The 21,762-nt window shown below is 38.4% G+C and overlaps 1 protein-coding gene across 8 annotated transcripts in view; it reads right to left on the bottom strand.

Annotated features, from left to right (window-relative positions):
* Nucleotides 1-21,762, bottom strand: part of ARID1B (AT-rich interaction domain 1B) — a 433,036-nt gene that overhangs the window by 91,585 nt on the left and 319,689 nt on the right. For 7 of the 8 annotated variants that reach the window (XM_030316661.2, XM_030316667.2, XM_030316662.2 and 4 more), the window contains one exon: nt 3,491-3,580. The exons of the other annotated variant lie outside the window; for it this stretch is intronic. In XM_030316661.2, the coding sequence (XP_030172521.2) occupies nt 3,491-3,580 (90 nt within the window). The remainder of the gene's footprint in view (nt 1-3,490; nt 3,581-21,762) is intronic. 8 annotated transcript variants of the gene reach the window in all.

Here is a 21,762-nt window from a genome sequence, read left to right as displayed (position 1 = left end):
GACTGTTGTCCTTAGACAAACTTAACACCAGCAGCCCCAGGTCAGAGGGCACGGAACTGGAGGTGGGGGTAGGGCACTATAGGGCCATGGGACCACCGTGCTGGGCCTCCGGGCAGCATACCGACTCTGAACCCAACTTTGGGAAGAGGACATCGAATTGCAGACGCCAGTGTTATTCAGATCCCAGGACAGCCTCAGGTTGTCAGCAAAATTTTCCTCAACAAGAGTATACATATACTGATAAATGTTCTTCCTGAACAGGAATCGAAGGACCGAGGAGGAAGGAATGAGGGCCGGGCAAGGGTTCAGCTTCCCAAGCCTGGAGGGAGGCAGGCTCCAGGGTAGAATGTCAGTACTGCTGTCCTTCATGATGAGGACTCTGGGGAATACCCAGAAAACCACGCCTCCAAATAGAAGCAGGCTGCAGTTCCTGTTTTGTGCAATTGTCTCCAGGCAAGTATGTTTCTAGATTCTTTGCGTGAAAGAAAATCTATCTCCTGTGGGTAAGTTAAAGAAGGTGTGTGTAACTGGAATCTTACTCTCTTATCTTAACTTATTAGAACAAAGTAAAAGCGTAATAGGAATTGCTCAGCTTGGTTATTTTAGTACTCAGCAGTATAGACACTATGTTCTTGTCTCTATCAAGGTCCACGGGTTCTCAGAGAGGACACATTTTTTCAATAGGACGCTAACTCACCAAAATACTTTTCTCCTCTCTGCTTCTTTCATCACTTCCCTGAATGGGGGTAGGGGAGGATATATCAATTGTAAAAGTATAAATGAAGTTAAATTACTTTTCAGCACATGGGAATCAACACCGGGTAATTTTCTAGCAAGTGTTTTCTCAGATCTACTTTGCACTGCATATACTGTTGGTACACGCCCCCAAAGATGATAAAACAGACAAGGAAAATATTATTATATCAAAGCATTACAATGACTGTCATTTGCCATTAAAACACCTGACCAAATGTCATTAAAAGCTAACATTTCTTCCTAGATTTTAACAAATAACAGAGGCTTAAAAAACCAATGCTTGCTATCCAGTTTTGGAGGAAATTGAACTCATGCATGGCAAAAGATCATTTATCAGTCATTTGGAAATATAAGGGTTTCCTGGTTAGGGGGCTGTCCGACCAACAGAAGGCACACCAGGGACACACACAACATCTTTCAGAGAAAGTCTGGGGAACGTGTTCATAACAATATACAAACTATAAAATTTATATTTGCTATTTGAAGGAAATGGTCATTATAACAACCCAGATTGTATGTATCCATTATCAGTTACCAAAACCACACTGCATATAATGAAGATAATCAGGAAGGAAAAAATAACAAACATACCTAAAATAGTGGTTGTTATATAGTGACACCAGAAGAAAACTCTAGATTTTGCTTGCCAACGTATTTAAGTTAAAAGTTTAATTTAGCTGCATTTCCTCATTCTATGGTTGTTCACATTTGCTTCTCTACATTTTCAAATGTCTTGAACACATATCAGTTGGAAGAGGGTGGGGAACATATTGGTGGAGGATCTAGGAGGGTTTCTCTTTTAGTTCTTAGCAATAAAGGTTGGGATTGTAGGGCTTCCAAATTACCCTCTAATGCTTGCTGAAGCAGCAGAATTCTCCCAGTGGGAATGATGTTACAGGGTTATGTGAGGATTAAATGAAATAACAAATACCTTCATCTGGGCTCTGGGTCTGGCCTGAGCAGGTTTTCAGTGCAGGGTAATTTCTTTCATCCTTTTTTCCCCTCCATTTCCCTGACTCGGCAATGCAACACAGATGTAACCCAAGGCCAAGTAAAGGAGTTTGGAGAGAATTCCCCCTTGCATGGTGCTAGTATGCTGTCCACGAACTTTGAACGGTCTTCCAGATGACCAGAGACACGAGGCGTTAATGCAGAAAAAGGATGTGAGGTATAGGACTTGTTTGTAGGAAGTTACAGTGGAAAGTTTAGAGAAACAAATGCACACACCACTTCACTGTTAAAACATATCATAGTATCATTACAAGGCAGTGGTTCTCAAAGTACGGTCTTTAGATCGGCAATGCTGGCAACAGCTGGGCATTTGTCCAAAAGGCAGATCTGAGGTGGCCCCCCTCAAGCCTACGAAATCAGCAATCTGCGGGTGTGGCCGGGTTATCTGTTTTAAGCAGTTCCCCAGGCAATTTTCACACACCCTAAAGTTTGAAAACCATTAACTATTCCATTATTAAGGTAGACTGTAGTGTCTTCATAAGGGAATTAAGTATTAGTTATACATTAAATTATAATAAAGTTAACTATGTCGAGACATTAGAAAATAAAATTTCACTTTATTCCTACTAAATATTCGTTTCAACACAAATGATGTGTAGCTGAGGCTAATCCATCTTTTCATGGGCATTACTTTCTAAATAATGGGGTGCTAAGTTATTAAACATGTAAAGTAACTAAAACCTTACAATTCCAATTAGAAGCAAATCATCATCTGTACAGCTCATATAGAAATAATTATAAACATGTGGGGTCAGGAACCTTTAAATAGCCGCTACCAAGCTCGCAACTTTTGTCTTCCGGGTGAGCGTGAGGGAGGAGGGGAGAGAACGAAAGTGGCGGCTCTCCACGGGCCAGATGGGCAAGCCTGGACTCACAGGCAGTGGAAGGGACCTGGCAGGGCGCCAGATGGTGCTATGGGCTTGTAGACTGTGGTCTACACTAATCTGGATTAAGATCACCACCACCAAAAGTAGCTTTACTACAGAAGGAGGGAAAGCAGATGAAGATACACACACGAAGACCAAAGGCCTCAACCCAGTCAATAGTAGATGGGGTCAGCATGCATAAGTGAGCGAAAGGTCAAAGAGTTCGCGGATGGGGGACAACCTGAAAAGTTCAGGGCTTTGGGAAAAGCCCGTGGTCTTTTTTCTGGTTCCGGCACTAATGAGCCTCTGAGAATGAGGAATTCCTATGGAACCTCTCGGGTCCTCAGTTTCTTTGTTTGTAAACTGAGGTGACCGGACTCTACAGTCTCTCAGGTTGGCTCTAGTACTAAGATCCTACAATTTTATACTATAAGGTCTTACCAGGTGTATACATTTTTATTGTTGAAGTATCAGGGGACAAATACTGATCAAAACAGCTAAACGGACACACACTCTAACATTATACTTCATCAGGACCGATACCCAAATTGCATCAGTAACAGTCCCCTTTACACAGCTAGATCAACTGTCAGGCGAGAGTCACGTATAAACTATGCTTCACGATACTGTGTGGGCATATATAGCCTTTGGGTCTTGAACTGTGCTGGGTAAAACTTCACCTAATCTGCAAGAAAGCATCCTTCTTTGTTGTTACATGTATGTTATTTCGTTCATCAGAGGAGGAAACATAACATCCTTTAAAAATCACTCATAAGGAAATGCACAGATGACCAAATTCATATAAGCCTCATATACTCCAAACACAAAGATACGTAAGACATGAACTGAAGACTAACCTCTTTCCTGTGGCATTGGTGACTGGCTCAAGGCAGGATGGGAACTGGATTCTGACTGGCTCCCAGGTGGCTGAGGAGGCATCTGACTGCCTGCAAAACACAGGAAGGGGAGTGGGGACGGGGAGCCCTCTACATTAATGCTGCAATTGCGCAAAACCAAGACAAGTACATTTATTTCATCTTAATGATCACAAAAGGCGTGGCCCCGCAGAGAAAGAGACATGGCTCAAAAAAGTGTGCTATTTTGCCCTTTTCTGGTAAAACGTAGAAGAAACATGGATAATCATATTTACCAGACGATCTCTTGAGAAGTTTAATTTCCTACTGAATGAGTTCCCAACCTCACAAATACATTAGTAGTCAAAATCTGACATATACCTACGTAATGCATTTCATGAAATCCAAGACTCATGAACTAAACTCAGCCTCTTGAGTTTAAACTAGTCTGTAAGTGGTGAGGCATGCATAGTGGCCAACAATTTTTTGTTGGTAATATTTATTCGAAGTAAAACTACCAACCAATTTCTTAAAATATCTTTGTAATTAATCAGAGATTTAACATAAACATAGGAGATGTCCATTCAAAAACATAAAACATACTACTATAGAATGTAGTATAAACTAGCACTAAAGAAGAAAATATTATTCTGCACCTCTTTTGATCTTTATTGCTAATAAAGCAACAGCATCTAGTTAACATGTATTTGACTTCCATTTATTTAATGGGTGCTCAGTTTGTCTTTTCAAACTATAATGGAAGCTCCTTGAGACAGGAATCATGCCTTTTACTCCCTTAATCCCTGCATTACCATAGCAAATATTAATAAATCTTTGTTATTTAATGGTCCTTAATCTGAGAATACGCATTAAAGGGAAAAAAACTTACTATTTTTATCAATTAAAGAGAGGCAATGAATCATGTGAGGTGCAAGGAGACAGGATTTTGAAATTTAAGAATCATCAGAGGTACTTGAGATCTCAACTCACTTTCTGGTTCAGAGGTTTAGAAACACTTCAACTAAAAATGTTAGCGAATAAAGAAGGCAGTTGCATTTAACACACTCTTCTAAGTGCTAGCTCTCATGGCATGAAGACCCTGCTGTTTTCTCTTCTCACTTCTCCCTTTGCTAGAATAAACTGAAAGACTGAAATATACAGGTATACATACCTACACAATACACACATGCAGGCATACACAGATTTCCCCCACATAACCCTCAGGTACTAGAGTCTATGATTATGCTAGGTCAAGCTAACTGCTTTGACATCACGGGACCTACTTTTCTACAGTTTTGTGTATTGCTAAGAGAATCACAACGGAGTAGAGAAGGAAATTAACGTATCGAAGATTACCACCAATTCACCCGGTGAAGGTCATGCCGCAGAGTCTGGCGTTTGACGCTGAACATCCGCCCTCTCGTATTTCTAACCAATGGCATCTCTGTTAGGCCAGGCAGCCTGACTGCAGACCAGAAAGAGCATGATCCCCAGGGTCTCTCAGGACTGTCACTCATTACTAATTCTAATAATGGTTGTATCTGTGACAGCCAGAGAGGCAGGAAGGTGATTTTCCATTTAGATAATACGTACATATAGTCGTTAAAATATAACTACAAGAAAAATCCTGACATTGTTTTCGGGAGTTTAGGCTTCTCACTTTTTAGAAAAGAATGTAAAACCTATGAATGTATATCTGAGTGCTCCTGGGTTCAAATGCCATTCTCATTCTCAGATGAAATGAAAACCAAGACCCGAATTCACGGACGTTGAGAAACCTTGCGCTGTGAAACCCCTAGGAGTAAGCTCTTAGGTTACAGCCACACCTAGTGCATAAAAATCCTACACACACACAGTACAGCATCTATTCAGTTAGCGCCAAATAATTAAACGTAAAGTAGAAAAGACAACATTCTGGATGAAAACAATTTCAAGGGTAAACGCTGGTCATCAACTCCGCTGCAGACACACAAAAGTTGCTGTGTCCACTCAGGGTCATGTGTTTCCTATGAAACACCCTCAGGCCCCCAATGTGCAGCCCATTTAGAAATTGAAAGCATGCTGCAGCCAAATCCTGACTTTTTAAAATGTCACTGGGGAATCAGCTGCACTAAGACAGTAAGTGCTTACATTACAATGATTGTTTCTGTAGGACAGACTGAATTCATGGACTCATGACAGCAAAACAAACAGTAATTCTACGTTAATACAGGCCACCGCTACTGACACTATGCACGCCCAAGGCACTGCTCTCATGTACGATATTTCAAGCAAGAATAAAAGAGGCTTTATAAGAAACCCATCTCATGAATTCAAAAAATACTTTCAAGCAGCGCTACCGCCGGTCTGGTGCAATTCTAAGACAGATAACTCTTCACGGCAATGAGAAAATTTATTATTAAATCCATTCTTTAAAGAAATAAACAAGAGCCTTTTCATGGTAAAGACAGATTTGAGCCAACGGCTTTAAATTCTCCACGTGCTTCTGTCCCCTTATCTTTCCACCAACAGTCTCATAGCTACTAGGGAAGAACTTCATCCTTCACATGCACAGGTAGAAGCATAGTCATGGCAGATGATGAATCAGAAAGTACGCTTGAAAATATGTTTGAGAAATACAATGTCCATGGTTCATATGAAGAAGACAATTCAGAGCCCTTTGAACCAGATGAATTATGTAAACACCCTCAAAACTATAGATTTTTATAGCACATATGGCTCTCGTAAGTAAAACCTTTCAAACAAAATTTGGTAATTATTTTAAGAGAATATTGCCATGCAGAGTGAACAAACTTTATGAGTAGGCTTTAACATTGAAATGGAGTTTCTAAAGAAAGCCCTGCTTTCCTCTTGTCTATGTCTATAATGGTACAAGCACAGTGGAGAAAACATTACAACTGGAAAAAACTATGCTGAGTTAGGATAAATCCCACCACTTTATAGCTATGTGTTTATTCTCCAGTGACCATGTGTACAATATTGTGCAAAATCTTGGTGCAACAAAACAAAAATGAAGCATCAATAAAGTCACCTGAATTTCTATTGTTGCTAACTTAAAACTCCCAGAAGTCTATATTGTGATTTTTATTAACAAACTTTTCTTTTTTTTTTTTTAAACATTTAATGTTTATTTATTTTTGAGACAGAGAGGGACAGAGCATGAACAGGGGAGGGGTAGAGAGAGAGGGAGACACAGAATCTGAAACAGGCTCCAGGCTCTGAGTGGTCAGCACAGAGCCTGACGCGGGGCTCGAACTCACGGACCGCGAGATCATGACCTGAGCTGAAGTCGGACGCTTAACCGACCAAGCCACCCAGGCGCCCCACCAAACTTTTCATTAATTTTACACTTAAAGAAAAGTTACAAGATGAGTACACTGAGCTCCTATATATCCCCTAGCCCACCTCCTCTAGTATTCACATCTTAAATAACCATAATAGAATTACCATAACCATAGATGGTTATAACCAAGAAATAACCATAACAGAATTACCAAGAGGCACCTAACATGGTACCACTCTATTAACTAAAGATCTTATTTGAATTTCACCATTGTTTTTCTTTCTTCCATTCTAGGATCTCACAGTGCATTTAGTTGTGATTTCTCCTCAGTCTCCCTCAGCCTATAAAAGAACTTCAATTTTCTTTCCTTATGTTTTATGACCTTGATGCCTTTGGAAAGTGGTGTTCATGACACCGATGTTTCATTTCTGGTGCTGTTTACCCTGATGACTTGGTAAAGTTGGATGTCTACCAAATTCCTCCAATATAAAGTTATTATTTTGCCCTCTGTAGTTATGAGTATCTCGAGGAAGCCATTTGAGACTATGCAAATCCTGTGTCTTCTCAAACTTGCATGCACTGTCTTAGCATCCATTACAGAATCCTGGCTGTAACATTTATCACGGTAGTGTTTGTAATGATGGTTCTTTATTTCCCTCTTTTCTTCTACATTTATTAATGGAAATCTATTATGAAGAAGAACTATCTCCTCTTCCCCATTTGTTTATATATTTCTACGACTACTTATTTCTATCTATATAAACTCATTGTGGACGACACACCACAGCTTCTAGTGAGTCACGTGCTTGCATAACCCCCACCTCTTGATTGAGGGCAGAACCTGTGACTTGGCCTCTAATCAAAGAATACAACAAAAGTGATGAAACATCACTCCTAAAATTACATTACATGGCAAAGTTAAAGGCGTTTTGCAGATATCATTAAGGTCCCTAATAGGCTGGCTTTGAGATAATCAGAAGGAAGATGATGCTGTGTAGAAATGACTTTAAAAGAGGACCTAGGCTTCTCTGTGCAGAGATGCTTCCAATGGCCTTGAAGAAGAAAGCTTCCGTGATGTGGACTGAGCCACATGACAAGGACAGGCAGCTCCAGAACTTGAGAGCCTCACTTTTATAACCAGGGGAAATTAATTTCTCCAACATCTGAATGAGTTTGGAAGCAGATTCTTCCTCATTGAGGCTCCAGGTGAGAAGACGGATCATCAAACACTTTGCAGCCTTGTGAGAACCTGAGCAGAGGACGTAACTAGCCTGTGCCTGGATGCCCGGCCATGGAAACTGTGACATGTGTGTTGTTTTAAGCTAAGTGTGTGATGATTTGTTGAAACAACAGAAAACTAATACACTCATAGATACTTATTTTATTCCATGGATTAAAATCCAACATTGACATTATTTCACTCAAATTGTTCCAGATTTGGCCATGAGAAGCTCCTTCAAATTCTTAGTGTTTGTAATCATAAAACACTGTGGCTCATTTTGCATTTTTCCTGACCCAGCCCTGTAATCAACTGCTTCTCCTCGGAGCGCTAATTTTTATTGGAAGATAATGTTCACAGACTAGGATCTGGGTACTAGGTCTGCTCCTTATTTCTGGGGTGTTACTGCTTCCAGGCTGTCTCAGTGAACTGAAGTAGGAATTGTATGTAGGTACACTAATCCATTCGCATATGGTATAAGCAAGTCTATGTTTTGGTATTTGTGTGTGTAACCATGAGTTTACGCAAATACCTCCAATTCCAATCCAGAATTGGGCGGGTATATCTTAGCCTTCCATCTTTCCTTATTATAACTTCTTTCTACAGCAGCAAGAAACCCAGTCCTCATTATCTAAATCAATTTACTGATTTGTTCAATTCTATCATATACACAAAGTAATTTCAGAATTACTAATCTACACCACTGTGAGAAACACAGAGCCACTTGTTAGGACTTGTATTCCATTTTGCATCCCCTTCACACCTTGATTGGCTTTAATTGTTTTGGTATTTGGGGGGTATGTGAAATACTTCAATGGTTCCGTAAGTCACAGTTATACAAAAAGATACTTGAAGAAGTCAGTCCCTCCAACTCTGCTACCCTATTCCCATTTCTCTTTCTTTCCATTTCTTTCCCAGCTGCCCCTATAATAAATCTCTTTAGTTTTTGGTTTATCTTTGCTATATATATTTTGCATAAATGAAAAGGTACCTGTATATGCTCTTATTTTACTCCTTACTTGAAGGGTAGCATATCCTAGGTCTCTTTTGCACTTTGTCTTTTCACTTAACAGCAGGTCCTGAAAAGTACTTCCTATAAGTTTATAACATCTTTCACTTGAAAAACAGGTATATGGTACTCCTTTGTCTGAATGTTCCATAGTTTATATTCAATCATTCTCCTGTGTATGGGCATTTAGATGATTTCCAATCTCTTGCATATGTATTTTTGTATTGTTTGAGATCCATCGTTAGGGTAAATTCCTTGAAGTGGGATTGATGGGGCAAAAAAATATGCAAATTTCCCTGTATGAAGCTGTGAAACAATTTACATTCTCACCAGCAATGTTTGAAGGGGCTGCCTCTCCAAAACCTACAAGAATATGTGGTCATTTAAAATACGTTTGTCAATCTTATATGTGAGAAACAGTATCTGGTATTTTTGAATTTACATGCCCGATTCGGAGTGAGTTTGACCACTTTTTTATTTTGAGGTCTATTTTTATAGCTCTTCTGGTTAATTGCTTGTTCATGTGTTTCCCACATTTTTCAATCTGGATTTTTAGTACTTTTGTCTTGAAAAAAATTTTTTTAACACTGCTTATTTTTGAGAGAGTGAGAGAGAGCGCACAAGCACAAGTGGAAGAGGGGCACAGAGAGAGGGAGAGAGAGAATCCCAAGCAGGCTCCATGCTGTCAGCGCAGAGCCCAACTTGGGGCTTGATCTAATGACTGTGAAATCATGACCTGAGCTGAGATCAAGAACCCGACACTCAACTGACTGAGCCATCCAGGTGCCTCTTGTCTTGAAATTATTAAGAATTCTTTATATATTATGGATGTTAGCTCTTTCTCTGTGGTATAAGTTGTGAATATTTTCTCCTACTTTGTCAACCATCTTTGGATTTTATGATATCTTTTGTAATGGAACTTTTTTTTTTTTAAGGAGCCAAATTCATCGATCTTTATTTTTATTGCCTCTAGATTTTGTGTCCTAGTTAGAAAGCTGTTCTCTGCACCGCAGTTAAAGAGGAATTCACCCCAGGTTTTGTTAAGTACATGTATATGTATGGTCTCATCTTAATTTACTCGAGTTTATTTTTGTGTATGATCTGAGCTAAAGATCAAATTTTATCTTTTGTGTTAAGAGCTTTTAAGATCTACTCCTATAGTTCCCTAACTCCTCAAACTATTTTTCTTTTTCAATGTTTTCTACCACATTTTTCTATATGAGCTTTAGTATCAATGTGTCTATATAAAATAGCTTATTAATAGTTTTACCGGGATTACAATGATATTATAAATTAACTTAAGGAAAACGGATGACTATCGAGTTCATCCTGTTCAAGAACAGAAGGCATCTTTCGTTGTTCATATCTTCTTTAGTTTCTTATAAGCAAGTAAATGTTTTGTACATTTTATGTTAATTTATTCCTCAGCATTTAATCTTTTTTGTTGCTACGACACATGGGATTTTCTCCAGGGGTATGTCTTTCAACTGCTTATTGCTTGTGTAGAGGAAGGCTATTGCTTTTTCTTTTTATTCATTTCATTTTTTCCATCATAAGGGTACTCTTTAATCTCCATCATCTATTTCCCCTGTCCCTCTATCGACCTCCCGTCTGCTAACCATCAGTTTTTTCTTTATAGTTAAGAGTCTGTTTCTTGGTTTGCCTTTTTTTTTTCCTTTGCTCATTTGTTTCTTCAATTCCACATAAGTGAGATCACATGGCTCTTTCTCTGACTGACTTATTTCGTTCTGCATACACTCTCTACCTGTATCCATGTTGTGCTAAATGGCAAGATTTCATGCTATTTATGGTTAAATAAGATTTCCATCGTATGTATATACACCACGTTTATCCATTCATCTATTGATAGATACTTGGGCTGCTTCCATACTTTGGCTATTGTAAAAAAAATGCTGCTATGAACATAGGGGTGCATATACTCCTTTGAACCAGTGTTTTTATATTTTGGGGGGAAATACCCAGTAGCGTGATTCCTTGATTTAAGGTAGTTCTATTTTTAATTTTTTGAGGAACCTTCATATTGTTTTCCACAGTGGCTACACTAGTTTGCATTCCCATCAACAGTGCCCAAGAGTTTCTGTTTCTCCAAGTCCTTGCCAACCTGTGATTTCCTGTGTTTTTAATTTTGGCCATTCTGACAACTGTGAGATGATATCTCATTGTAGTTTTGATTTGCATTTCCCTGATGATGAATGATGTTGAGCATCTTTTCATGTGTCTGTTGGCCATCTGGATATTTTCTTGGGAGAAATGTGTTTTCATGTCTTCTTCCCATTTTTAATTAGATTGGTTTTTGGGTATTGAGTTGTACCAGTTCTTTATATATCTGGATGCTAACCTTTACTGGATATCATTTGCAAATATCTTCTCCCATTTAGTAGGTTGCCTTTTAGTTTTGTTGATTATTTCCTTTGCTGTGCAGAAAGTTTTTATTTTAATGTAGTCCCAACAGTTTATTTTTGCCTTTATTTCCCTTGTCTCAGGAGACACATCTAGAAAAATGTTGCTATGGCCAATGTCAGAGAGATTACTGTTTGTGTTCTCTTCAAGGATTAAAAAAATGTTTTTGTTTTAGTATTTTTTGAGAGAGACAGAGCATGAGCATGAGTTGGGGACGGGCAGAAAGAGAGGGGAACAGAGGATCTGAAACGGGCTCTGCGCTGACAGCAGCAAGCCCAATGTGGGGCTCAAACTCATGAACCACGAGATCACGACCTAAGCCAAAGTCGATGCTGAACCGAATGAGCCACCCCGGCGCCCCCCTTCAAGGATTTTTATGGTTTTGGATCTTACATTTACGCCTTTAATCCATTTTGAGTTTATTTTTGTGTATGGTGTAAGAAAGTGGTCCAGTTTCGTTCTTTTGCATGGGGCTGTCCAGTTTTCCCAGCACCATTTGTTGAAAATACTTTTTTCCCATTGTATATTCATTCCTCCTTTGTCAAAGATTAATTGACCATGTAATTATGGGTTTATTTCTGGGTTTTCTATTCTTTTTTCTTTTTTCAAGATTTTATTTTTTTCTAAGTTTATTTATTTATTTTGAGAGAGGTTTGGGGTGGGGGGAGGCAGAGAGAGAGGGAGGGAGAGAATCTAAAGCAGGCTCTGCACTGTCAGCACAGAGCCCAATGCAGGGCTTGATCTCACGAACCGTGAGATCATGACCTGAGCCAAAATCAAGAGTTGAACACTTAAGTGACTGAGCCACCAAGGTGCCCCTCTGGGTTTTCTCTTCTGTTCCATTAATCTGTGTATCTATTTTTATGCCAGTACCATACTGTCTTACTTACTACTGCTTTGTAATATAACTTGAAACTTAGAATTGTGATACTACCAGTTTTGTTTTCTTTTTCAAAATTGCTTTGGCCATTCAAGGTCTTCTGTCGTTCCATACAAATTTTAGGATTGTTTATTCTAGTTCTGTCAAAACCGCTGTTGGTATTTTGATAGGGATTACATTAACGTTTTAGATTGCTTTGGATACTATAGACATTTTAACAATACTTGTTCCTCCAACCCATGAGCATGGACTGTCTTTCTATTTCTTTGCATTGTCCTTAATTTTCTTCATCAGTGTTTTATAATTTTCAGAGTACAGGTCTTTCACGACTTTGGTTAAGTTTATTTCGAGATCTTTTATTGTTTTTGGTGTGATTGTAAATGGGATTGTTTTCTTAGTTTCACTTTCTGCTGCTTTATTATTAGTGTATAAGAATGCAACAGACTTCTGTACACAGATTTTATATTCATCTATCAGTTCTTTGGTGAAGTCTTTAGTGTCTTCTATATCTAGTATCATGTCATCTGCAAATAGTACAAGTTTTACTTCTTCTGCAGGCCTTTTATTTCTTTATGTTGTCTAATTGTGGTGGCTATGAATTCCAGTGTTATGTTGAATAAAAATGGTGAGAGTGGACATCCTTGTCTTGTTCCTGATCTTAGGGGAAAAACTCTGTTTTTCCCCATTAAGTATGATGTTGCCTGTGGGTTTTTCATAAGGACTTTACTACTACTCGAAATCTACTTTGTTGAGAGTTTTTATCAAAATGGATGTTGTACTTTGTTACATGCTTTTACTACTTCTATTGAACTGATCATATGGTTCAACGTGATGTACCGCATCGATTGTTTTGCAAGTATTAAACCCAGTTGGTTGTGGTGCGTGATTTTTTAAATGTATTGTTGGGTTGGGTTTGTTTTGCTATTATTTTGTTGAGGATTTTTGCATCTATGTTCATGAGAGATATTGGTCTGTAGTTCTCTTTTGCTGTGGTGTTCTTTACCCAGGTGTGGTATCAGGGTGATAATGGCTTCATAGAATGAATTTGGAAGTTTTCCTTCCTCTTGTATTTTTGGAGTAGCTTAAGAAGACTGGGTATTAACTCTTCTTTAAATGTTTGGTAGAATTCAGCTGTGAAGCCATCTGGTTCTGGACTTTCATTTGTTGGAAGTTTTTTTGATTACCGATTCAGTTTCATGGCCGGTGATTGGTCTGTTCAAATTTTCTATTTCTTCCTGCTTTAGTTTTGGTAGTTTATATGTTTCTAGGAATTTATCCATTTCTTCTAAGTTGTCCAAATTGTTGGCATATAGGTTTTCATAATATTCTGTTACAATTGTTTGTATTTTTGTGGTGTTGGTTCTTATTTCTCCTCTTTCATTAGTAATTTTGTTTATTTGGGTCCTCTTTTTTTTTTCCCAATGAGTCTTGCTACAGGTTTATAATTTTGTTGGTCTTTTCAAAGAAACAGCTCCTGGTTTCATTGTTCTGTTCTTAGTTTTATTTTTTTCCAGTTTGGGTTTTGTTCATTCTTTTCTTTTTTCTTTTTTTTCCTTCTGGCTTCTTAAGGTGTAAGAGGTGTAAGGTTAGGTTGTTTGAGATTTTTCTTGTTTTTTTTTTTGTTTTTTTTTTTTTCAACGTTTATTTATTTTTGGGACAGAGAGAGACAGAGCATGAACGGGGGAGGGGCAGAGAGAGAGGGAGACACAGAATTGGAAACAGGCTCCAGGCTCCGAGCCATCAGCCCAGAGCCTGACGCGGGGCTCGAACTCCCGGACCGCGAGATCGTGACCTGGCTGAAGTCGGACGCTTAACCGACTGCGCCACCCAGGCACCCCGAGATTTTTCTTGCTTTTTGAAGTAGACCTGTGTTGCTGTAAGTTTCCCTCTTACAACCTCTTTTGCTGCATCCCAAAGATTTTCTATCATTGTGTTTTCATTTTCATTTGCTTCCATGTAATATTTTTTTTTATTTCTTCTCCGATTTTTTGGTTGACCCATTGTTTAATAGCATGTTATTTAAACTCCATGTATTTGTACTCTTTCCAGATTTTTTCTTATGGTTGAATTCTAGTTTCATAGAGCTGTGGTCAGAAAACATACAGTATGACTCCGAGTTTTAAAAAAAAAAAAAAATTTGACACTTGTTTTGTTGCCTAATATGTGGTTTATTCTGGAAAATGTTCTGTGTGCACTTGAAAAGAATAAACAATGTGTATTCTGCTGTTTCAGGATGGAATGTTCTGAATATGTCTATTAAATCCATCTGGTCCAGTGTGTCATTCATAACCACTATTTTCTTGTTGATTTTCTGTTTGGATGATGTGTCCATCTATGTGAGTGGGGTATTAAAGTCCCTTACTACTATTGTATTACTACTGATTATTTCTTTTATGATTGTTATTAACTGTTTTACATATATGGGTGCTTCCACGTTGGGTGCAAAAATGTTTATAATTGTTATATGCTCTTGTTGAACTGTCCCCTTTATTATTATATACATCCTTCTTTGTCTCTTGTTACGGTCTTTGTTTTCAAGTGTGTTTTGTCTGATATAAGCACTGCTACACTGGCTTTCTTTTGGCATTCATTTGCATGACAAATGTTTCTCCATCCCCTCACTTTTAATTTGCAGGTGCTTTCTGGTCTGAAAGGAGTCTCTTATAGGCAACATATAGATGGGTTTTGTTTTTATCCACTCTGTCACCCTTTGTCTTTTGTTTGGAGCATTTAGTCCATTATATTCAAAGTAATTTTGACAGATATACACTTATTGCCATTTTGTTACTTGTGGTTGTTTCTATAGATTTTCTCTGACCCTTTCTTCTCTTGCTCTCTTCCATGGTTTGTTGGCTTTCTAGGCTGCTATACTTGGAATTTTTTGTCTTTAGTTTTTGCATATCTATTACTGGTTTTTGATTTGTAGTTACATTAGGTTTGTATATAATAATATCTTCTGCATATAGCAATCTATATTAAATTGATGGTTACTTAAGTTTGAACTCATTCTTTACTCCCCCCCCCCAAATTTTAGGTGTATGGTGTCATATTACCTCCTTTTCTTTTATGAATCCCTTGACTAATTTTTACAGTAACACTTATTCTTACTTCCTTTGTGTTTTTCACTTTCTTATACTTATGGTCTTCCTTTCCACTCAAATAGTAACCTTTAATAGGGCCTAGTTTAGTGGTCATAAACTCCTTTAGTTTTCATTTGTCTGAGAAACTCTGTATCTCTCTTTTTCTGAATGATAGTCTTGATAGATTGAGCATTCGTGACTGCAGATTTTTCCCTTTCAGCACTTTGAATATATCATGCCATTCCCTTCTGGACTGCAGTGTTTCTGCTGAAAAATCTGCAGATGGGGTTTCCTTTGTATGGAACCACCTTCTTTTCTCTTGTTGCTTTTTTTTCCCTTTATTGCTGCTTTTTGCCATTTTAATTACTATGTGTCTTGGTGTGGACCTCTTTGGGATGGATTTTTGGGAGGATCTCTGCCTCCTGGATCTGGATCTCTATTTCCTTACCTAGATTAGGAAAGTTTTCAGCTATTATTTCTTCAAATAAATTTTCTGCCCCCTTATCTTTCTCTTCTTGAAATCCCTATAATGCAGATGTTATTACACTTGGAGTCATTGAGTTGCCTAAGACTATTCTCAATTTGTGTAATTTTCTTTCTTCTCCTTTACTCAGTGTACTTTCCATTACTCTGTCTTCCAGGTCGTTAATTCGTTCATCTGCTTCATCTAGCCTGCTATTTATTTCATCAAGTGTATTTTAAATTTCACTTATTGTGTTCATTTCAATGGGTTCTTTTTTATCTTTGTGTTAAGGGTCTCACTGATGCCCTCCACTTTTATGTCCAGTCCAGTGAGTATCTTTATGATAGTTGCTTTAAATTCTCTAGCAGGCATATTACTTCTATCTGTTTTGCTTTAGTGTCTTGCTGTGCTTTGGTCCCATTTTTCACTTGGGAGAGGTTTCTCTGTCTTTTCATTTTTTCCTACATTCTGTCTCTGTTTCTGTATTAGGAAAGTTAGCTACTTCTCTTATTCTTCCCAATAACAGCCATATGAAGAAGAGGTCCTGTAGCACCCTGCAGTGAAGTGTCCCCTATTCCCCAGGGTCTGGCACTCCAGGGAGTGTCTCCTATGTTTGTTGTGTGTGCTCCGCTATTGAGACTTGGTCTCTTTTTCCTTCAATCCAGTTGTCTGCAGAGGCTATCTTCGCCAATTGTGGGCAGCAAGGTGTGCGGTGGTCTGCCTGTAAAATGACACCTGCCCTTGCTGGAACTGAGGTCCTGTAAAAGAGCACAGATCAGGAGATGTGCTGTTGGCAGAGCTTGCACTGGTCTTCTAGGGGGAGGGGCCTGCAGCTAGGGGACTCAGGGGAGCATAACTGGGAAGGGTGTATCCATGGAAGCATGGTGGGGCTTGGTGCCAGCAAATTAGGTAGAAAGTGTTAGTGTTGGGCTGGTTCCTGCAGGTGGCCACTGTTTATGCTGGGGGGCAGGGGAGTGAAATGGTGTGTGACACCGCCTTTGTTCCTGGAGCCATCTCCCTGTTATCCTTGTCACTCTGGGCCACACTCTGAGATGAGCAAATCACTCTGCCTCCTGTTTGCCCCCAGTTTCAAACTGCTGGTTCTGTGCTGTACCTGCATGGGCTGTTTGTTTTGCTGTCTTTTTAAAGGTGGGGTCTCCTCTTACCTCATGGCCCCAGGGCTTTCCCAGAGCTAAGCTAGCTGACTTCGAAAATTCCAGGTCTTTAAGTCCTTCTGTTTTTCAGAACTCACAAAATTTGGTCCTTCTCTTTTTCAAAGGCAAATATGATGAAGATCTGTCCTCCATGTTTGTGAGCATCCCGGTGTGAAAGTCTGTATTCTGCTCTTCTCCACGCTGCAGACTCCCTCCAAACTGAGGAAGACCATGGTCCACTTTGCTCCCAGACAGCATCTTCACTCTTCCTACCTTCTTCGATACGGCCTCTTCCCTGCCTTTAGTTGTGGAGTCTATTCTGCCAGTCTTTGGGTTGTTTCCTGGGTCATTTATGCTGATATGAATGTTATCTAGTTGTAACGTGAGCTTAGGGTCCTCCTACTCCGCCATCTTCCCAGCTGACTTGGTTTTATAAAATTGAAGTATAGTTGACACATCAAGTAACAGGCTATTGTTTTTTTGTAGGTGAATTTTGTATCTTGCTACAAAACTGAATCCTTCCATAGTTTGAGTTCATTTATCATTGATTCTCTGAGGTCTTCCAGGTTTACTATTTTATCATCTGTAGATGGAGATAGTTTTCTTTGTTATGTAACCATTTTTATGCCTGGGGGTTCTCTTGTCTAACTGTGCTGGCCAACATCTCTGAGAACATTGCTGAGTAGTAGTGGAGACAATGCTCATCCTTGTCTTGCTTGTATTTATTGGAAATGTCTCCAATGATTCCTCACTACCTAAGATACTGGTTTATAAACTAAAGCATACACATTTTACCAGTTTGAGAAAGTACCTCTCAACTGCTATTTCCTTGAGTATTTTTATTATGATTGGGTATTGAATGTTATTAAAGGAGATACTTTTCTGCAAGTTTATTTACACTGTATATAATTATGAAAACCATTGTTAATATTAAACCAACCTTGAATTCCTGGAATAAATTTCACTTAGTCATGGTGCATTATTTCCTTAATGGTACTGTTGAGTTTTGTTTGCTAATATGTTCCTTGGGATTTTTACACTAGAATAGGCTTTGAGTGAAATTTTTCTAATTAAAAAGAGCTTTTAAGAACTAGATCCAGATAACCATCAAACTAAACACTTTTAGTAACAAAACACTGGGATTTCACAGAATCAGGAGAAAAGAGGCTAATATGCATATGTCTTCTAAATCAGCACACATCCAGTAATGTATAACTTAACAGTGTTTAGACTGAAACACGAATATATCATAGCTTGGTGTAGTGCACAGAGTAAGATGGTGGGGTAGTCAGTACAAAAAGTGCTAAATTCTATGTTTCTTACAGGTGACAGAGTTCTAGCGCTCACCTAAATTCTTGTTTTACTTCTTTGTTTACTGTTTCTCTCGTCTCACTAAAATGTAAGTTCCATGGGTATAGAGAATTGCCTCTTTTGTTCCCTATGTCTGCTGAACCACACATCCAGTAAGCACTCAATAAATATTTACTGAATAAATAAAGGTGTGACAGGAGCACCTGGGTGGCTCAGGTGGCTAAGCATCTGACTCTTGGTTTTGGCTCAGGTCATGATCTCACAGTTCATGCGTTCGAGCCCCACATCGGGCTCTGTGCTGACAGTGTAGAGCCTGCTTGGGATTTCTGTCACTCCCTCTCTCTTCGCTACTCCCCCACTCTCTCTCTCTCAAAATAAAAAAAAAACTTAAAAAAAAAAAAGAGGTGTGACAGATTACTCCAAACCCAGGTTAATAGTTAATTAAACCTTTAGTTATCAATAATCATGTAGCTCTACCTTATTATTCTAGATCAGAGATAGACAAAGTTTTTCTGTAAATTGCCAGAAAGTAAATATTTCAGGCTTTGCAGGCCATATGTTCTCTGTCACAACTATTCAACTCAGCTGTTGTAGTGCAAAAGCACCAAAGACAATATATAAACAAAATAGCATAAATAAAACTTTATTTACAAAGACAGGTGGTGAGCTGGATTTGGCCCAAAGGTGGTAGTTTGCTAATTCCTAGTTTAAATGATAGTATCAGTAAAAAAGAAACATTTCAGGCACACTTGCTCAATAAGTCAATAAACATCAAACGGTATTTATTAACAATAGCAATGACATATAAACCTGACGTACTCATATGTAACAAAGAGGACTACATAAATAAATGTCAGTAAGAGAATCTGGTTTATGTCCTTATAAAGTCAGATCTAGTGTAGGACGCACTGGCTTCCTCAGTACTTAATGCAAGCGAGGTTCTAAGATTAAAATTGCAAGTGCATTTAGCAGGTAAATTGTTAGGTAAGTGATGATTTGTAGTTTTATTTCCCCAACTTTTTTGGCCATATCAGAATAAACAAAAAGATCAGAACTACTGATGAGATGCAATTATGTAAGTTACACTCAATCACTGTTGTGTTGGGGGAGCAGAGAATAAACATGGGATGAATAGCATTTCCACATTAATCCTTTATTAAGGCTAAAACTTCCTGGCTTAATTCCTTCCTAAATTACTACAACACACAACTACAGAAATTCAATAAGAACAAAAACGCTAACTGAAGTACCACAGCCTCTGGCAAACAAATCATTCATCCTTCTAAAAGTAATACGGTGCTATCTTAATATAAAATACTAATAGGCAAAGAAATACCCAGAAGTTCCATTTTTCAAAAGTTGTAGTGGGCAAAGAAAAAACATTTCTTCCATTCATACATTTGCAGCTAAAAAATTTTTTTTAAAAAATCAACAAAACTAGAAAGGTTTTAGTGATCGAAGATGGAACAGTGATATAATTAATCAACATGGCAAAACTGGAGTGTGAATGACAGACCCAACCTGATGTCGATTTTGCCAGGAATTCATTCACCCCTTCCATTTTACCTCATTAGCTGACTTTTGGGCAAAAGTGGATAAAGGGAGAATAACATCTGGAATGCGTGTTTGCCTCACAAGTTCTTAAGTAAATAGGAGATGGTTTTACTTGAGTGTAAACAATAAAGTAAAAAATAAAAACCCACTGAGAACTTACTACGTAGAAGACAATGTCCTACATGATATGTCTTCGTTAGTAATCCAAGGAGACTGGCTTCTTAAAATTAACATGAAACACCATAGAAACCCAGGCAATTTTGCTGTCCAATCTTCCTCAATAAGGACACTTAGGGCATGTGGGGAATCATGGGGTGTTTGATAACAAAGACTTGGGTCCTATTCATAAATTCCTTGAAATTACCAAGGGGCAGAAAGGTTTATTGTTAGAAAACCAGTAGGGTCTGTGAATTCATGTGAATTGAATTGCTAAAACTGTGGTTGCCATCGAATTTTGAGAAGAAATAAGAAGTACTTCCGGTCACTTTACGAATACCTCTACTATGATCAAGTTCTTTCCCGAAATGCTGCTACAAAATCAATATATATCTCATAGTTTTTAGCAATTAGCAGTTGAGTTATTATTCTTCTACTCTTCAGGAATTTTTGGAAGCAACATTAACTTTAGTGAGAAGTTAAAAAAACGCTGTAGAAATTATTGCTACCAATTAGCAATACGTCATGACCAAGATCGACTTTCGTCTTGCACGTCTCTGCATTATTCAATTCTGCTATATTCAAAACTAAGATATTGGGATGTTTTATTCTAATATATCCTCATACTTTCTTCATGTTATGGAAATCAGCTCTCTCTTAAATCTTTAGAGCAAAATATGGGTTTTACCTGCCACAGTCTGACTTTATAGGTCTTCTGGAAGACGTATTTCTTACATTCGGCCGATCCTGCTGGTCAGAGCACTGTAACTTCTTACTACGGGCTATATTCACAGAAGTTATTTCTTTACTTTCTAAAGCACGAAGTACCAGTTAGGATCTTTTCTTCTGCCATGATAAATGACAAATACGATTTTGTTATGAGATGGCACTGGTGGGTTGCATGGTTGGACTCCACGTCTGAGGTAATCTTAGAACATCTTATCTAAGATGGTGTCCAAACCAGTGTGTGGTAACACAGAGCAGTTCTGCAATCCAAGCAGCCAAGGTTTCACTAGTCATTTTATTTTATTTTTTTTAGTGAACTTTAAACACCTGCATAATGCCTAATGGTAATAACGTGGGTGAAAAATGAGTTTTCAATAATCCATAAATTCTTGGAATGTCTTAGTCTTAGGCATGTATTTAAATGAGTCAGAAAATCCACAAATTACTTTGAGCACGGTTATCTTTTTGTCAGTGTCTTCTAGTTCATTTGCTTCAAGAATGGAAACTTTAATATACTCCAAAGCAGACATTTCAAATACACAATCTGCTCAGTTTCCAGCTTACTGGTTATAGTTAAGAGTTTACCTGAAGTGTCTGAATGTGGACATATAGTACTTAATATTATTTGGTGATTTAAATAGGTCTGCTCTTTCCAGGAGGTGCTGCATTGGGGTTTGGAGGGTGGGAGAGCAGCTGGGAACAGACTGCCAACACAATTCTTAATTGTGAACAAAATCCACCTCAAATAAAAGCAGTATAATACATGAAGTAACAACACTCTCCCCTAGCTGTACCCTCCAGCGGAAATACAACCATAGCGGTCTGGTGCCCCAACTCTATTTTTTTAATTTTTTAATGTTTTTATTCATTTTTGAGAGAGAGAGGGAGGTAGAGAGAGAGAGAGAGAGAGAGCACGAGCAGGGGAGGGGCAGAGAGACAGGGAGACACAGAATCCGAAGCAGGCTCCAAGCTCCGAGCTGTCAGCACAGAGCCCTTCACGGGGCTCGAACCCATGAAAC

This window comes from Lynx canadensis, chromosome B2, assembly GCF_007474595.2.
Source record: "Lynx canadensis isolate LIC74 chromosome B2, mLynCan4.pri.v2, whole genome shotgun sequence".
NCBI lineage: Eukaryota > Metazoa > Chordata > Mammalia > Carnivora > Felidae > Lynx > Lynx canadensis.
Note: the sequence above shows the minus strand (reverse complement) of the source record. Positions and strands in the feature narration are given on the sequence as shown.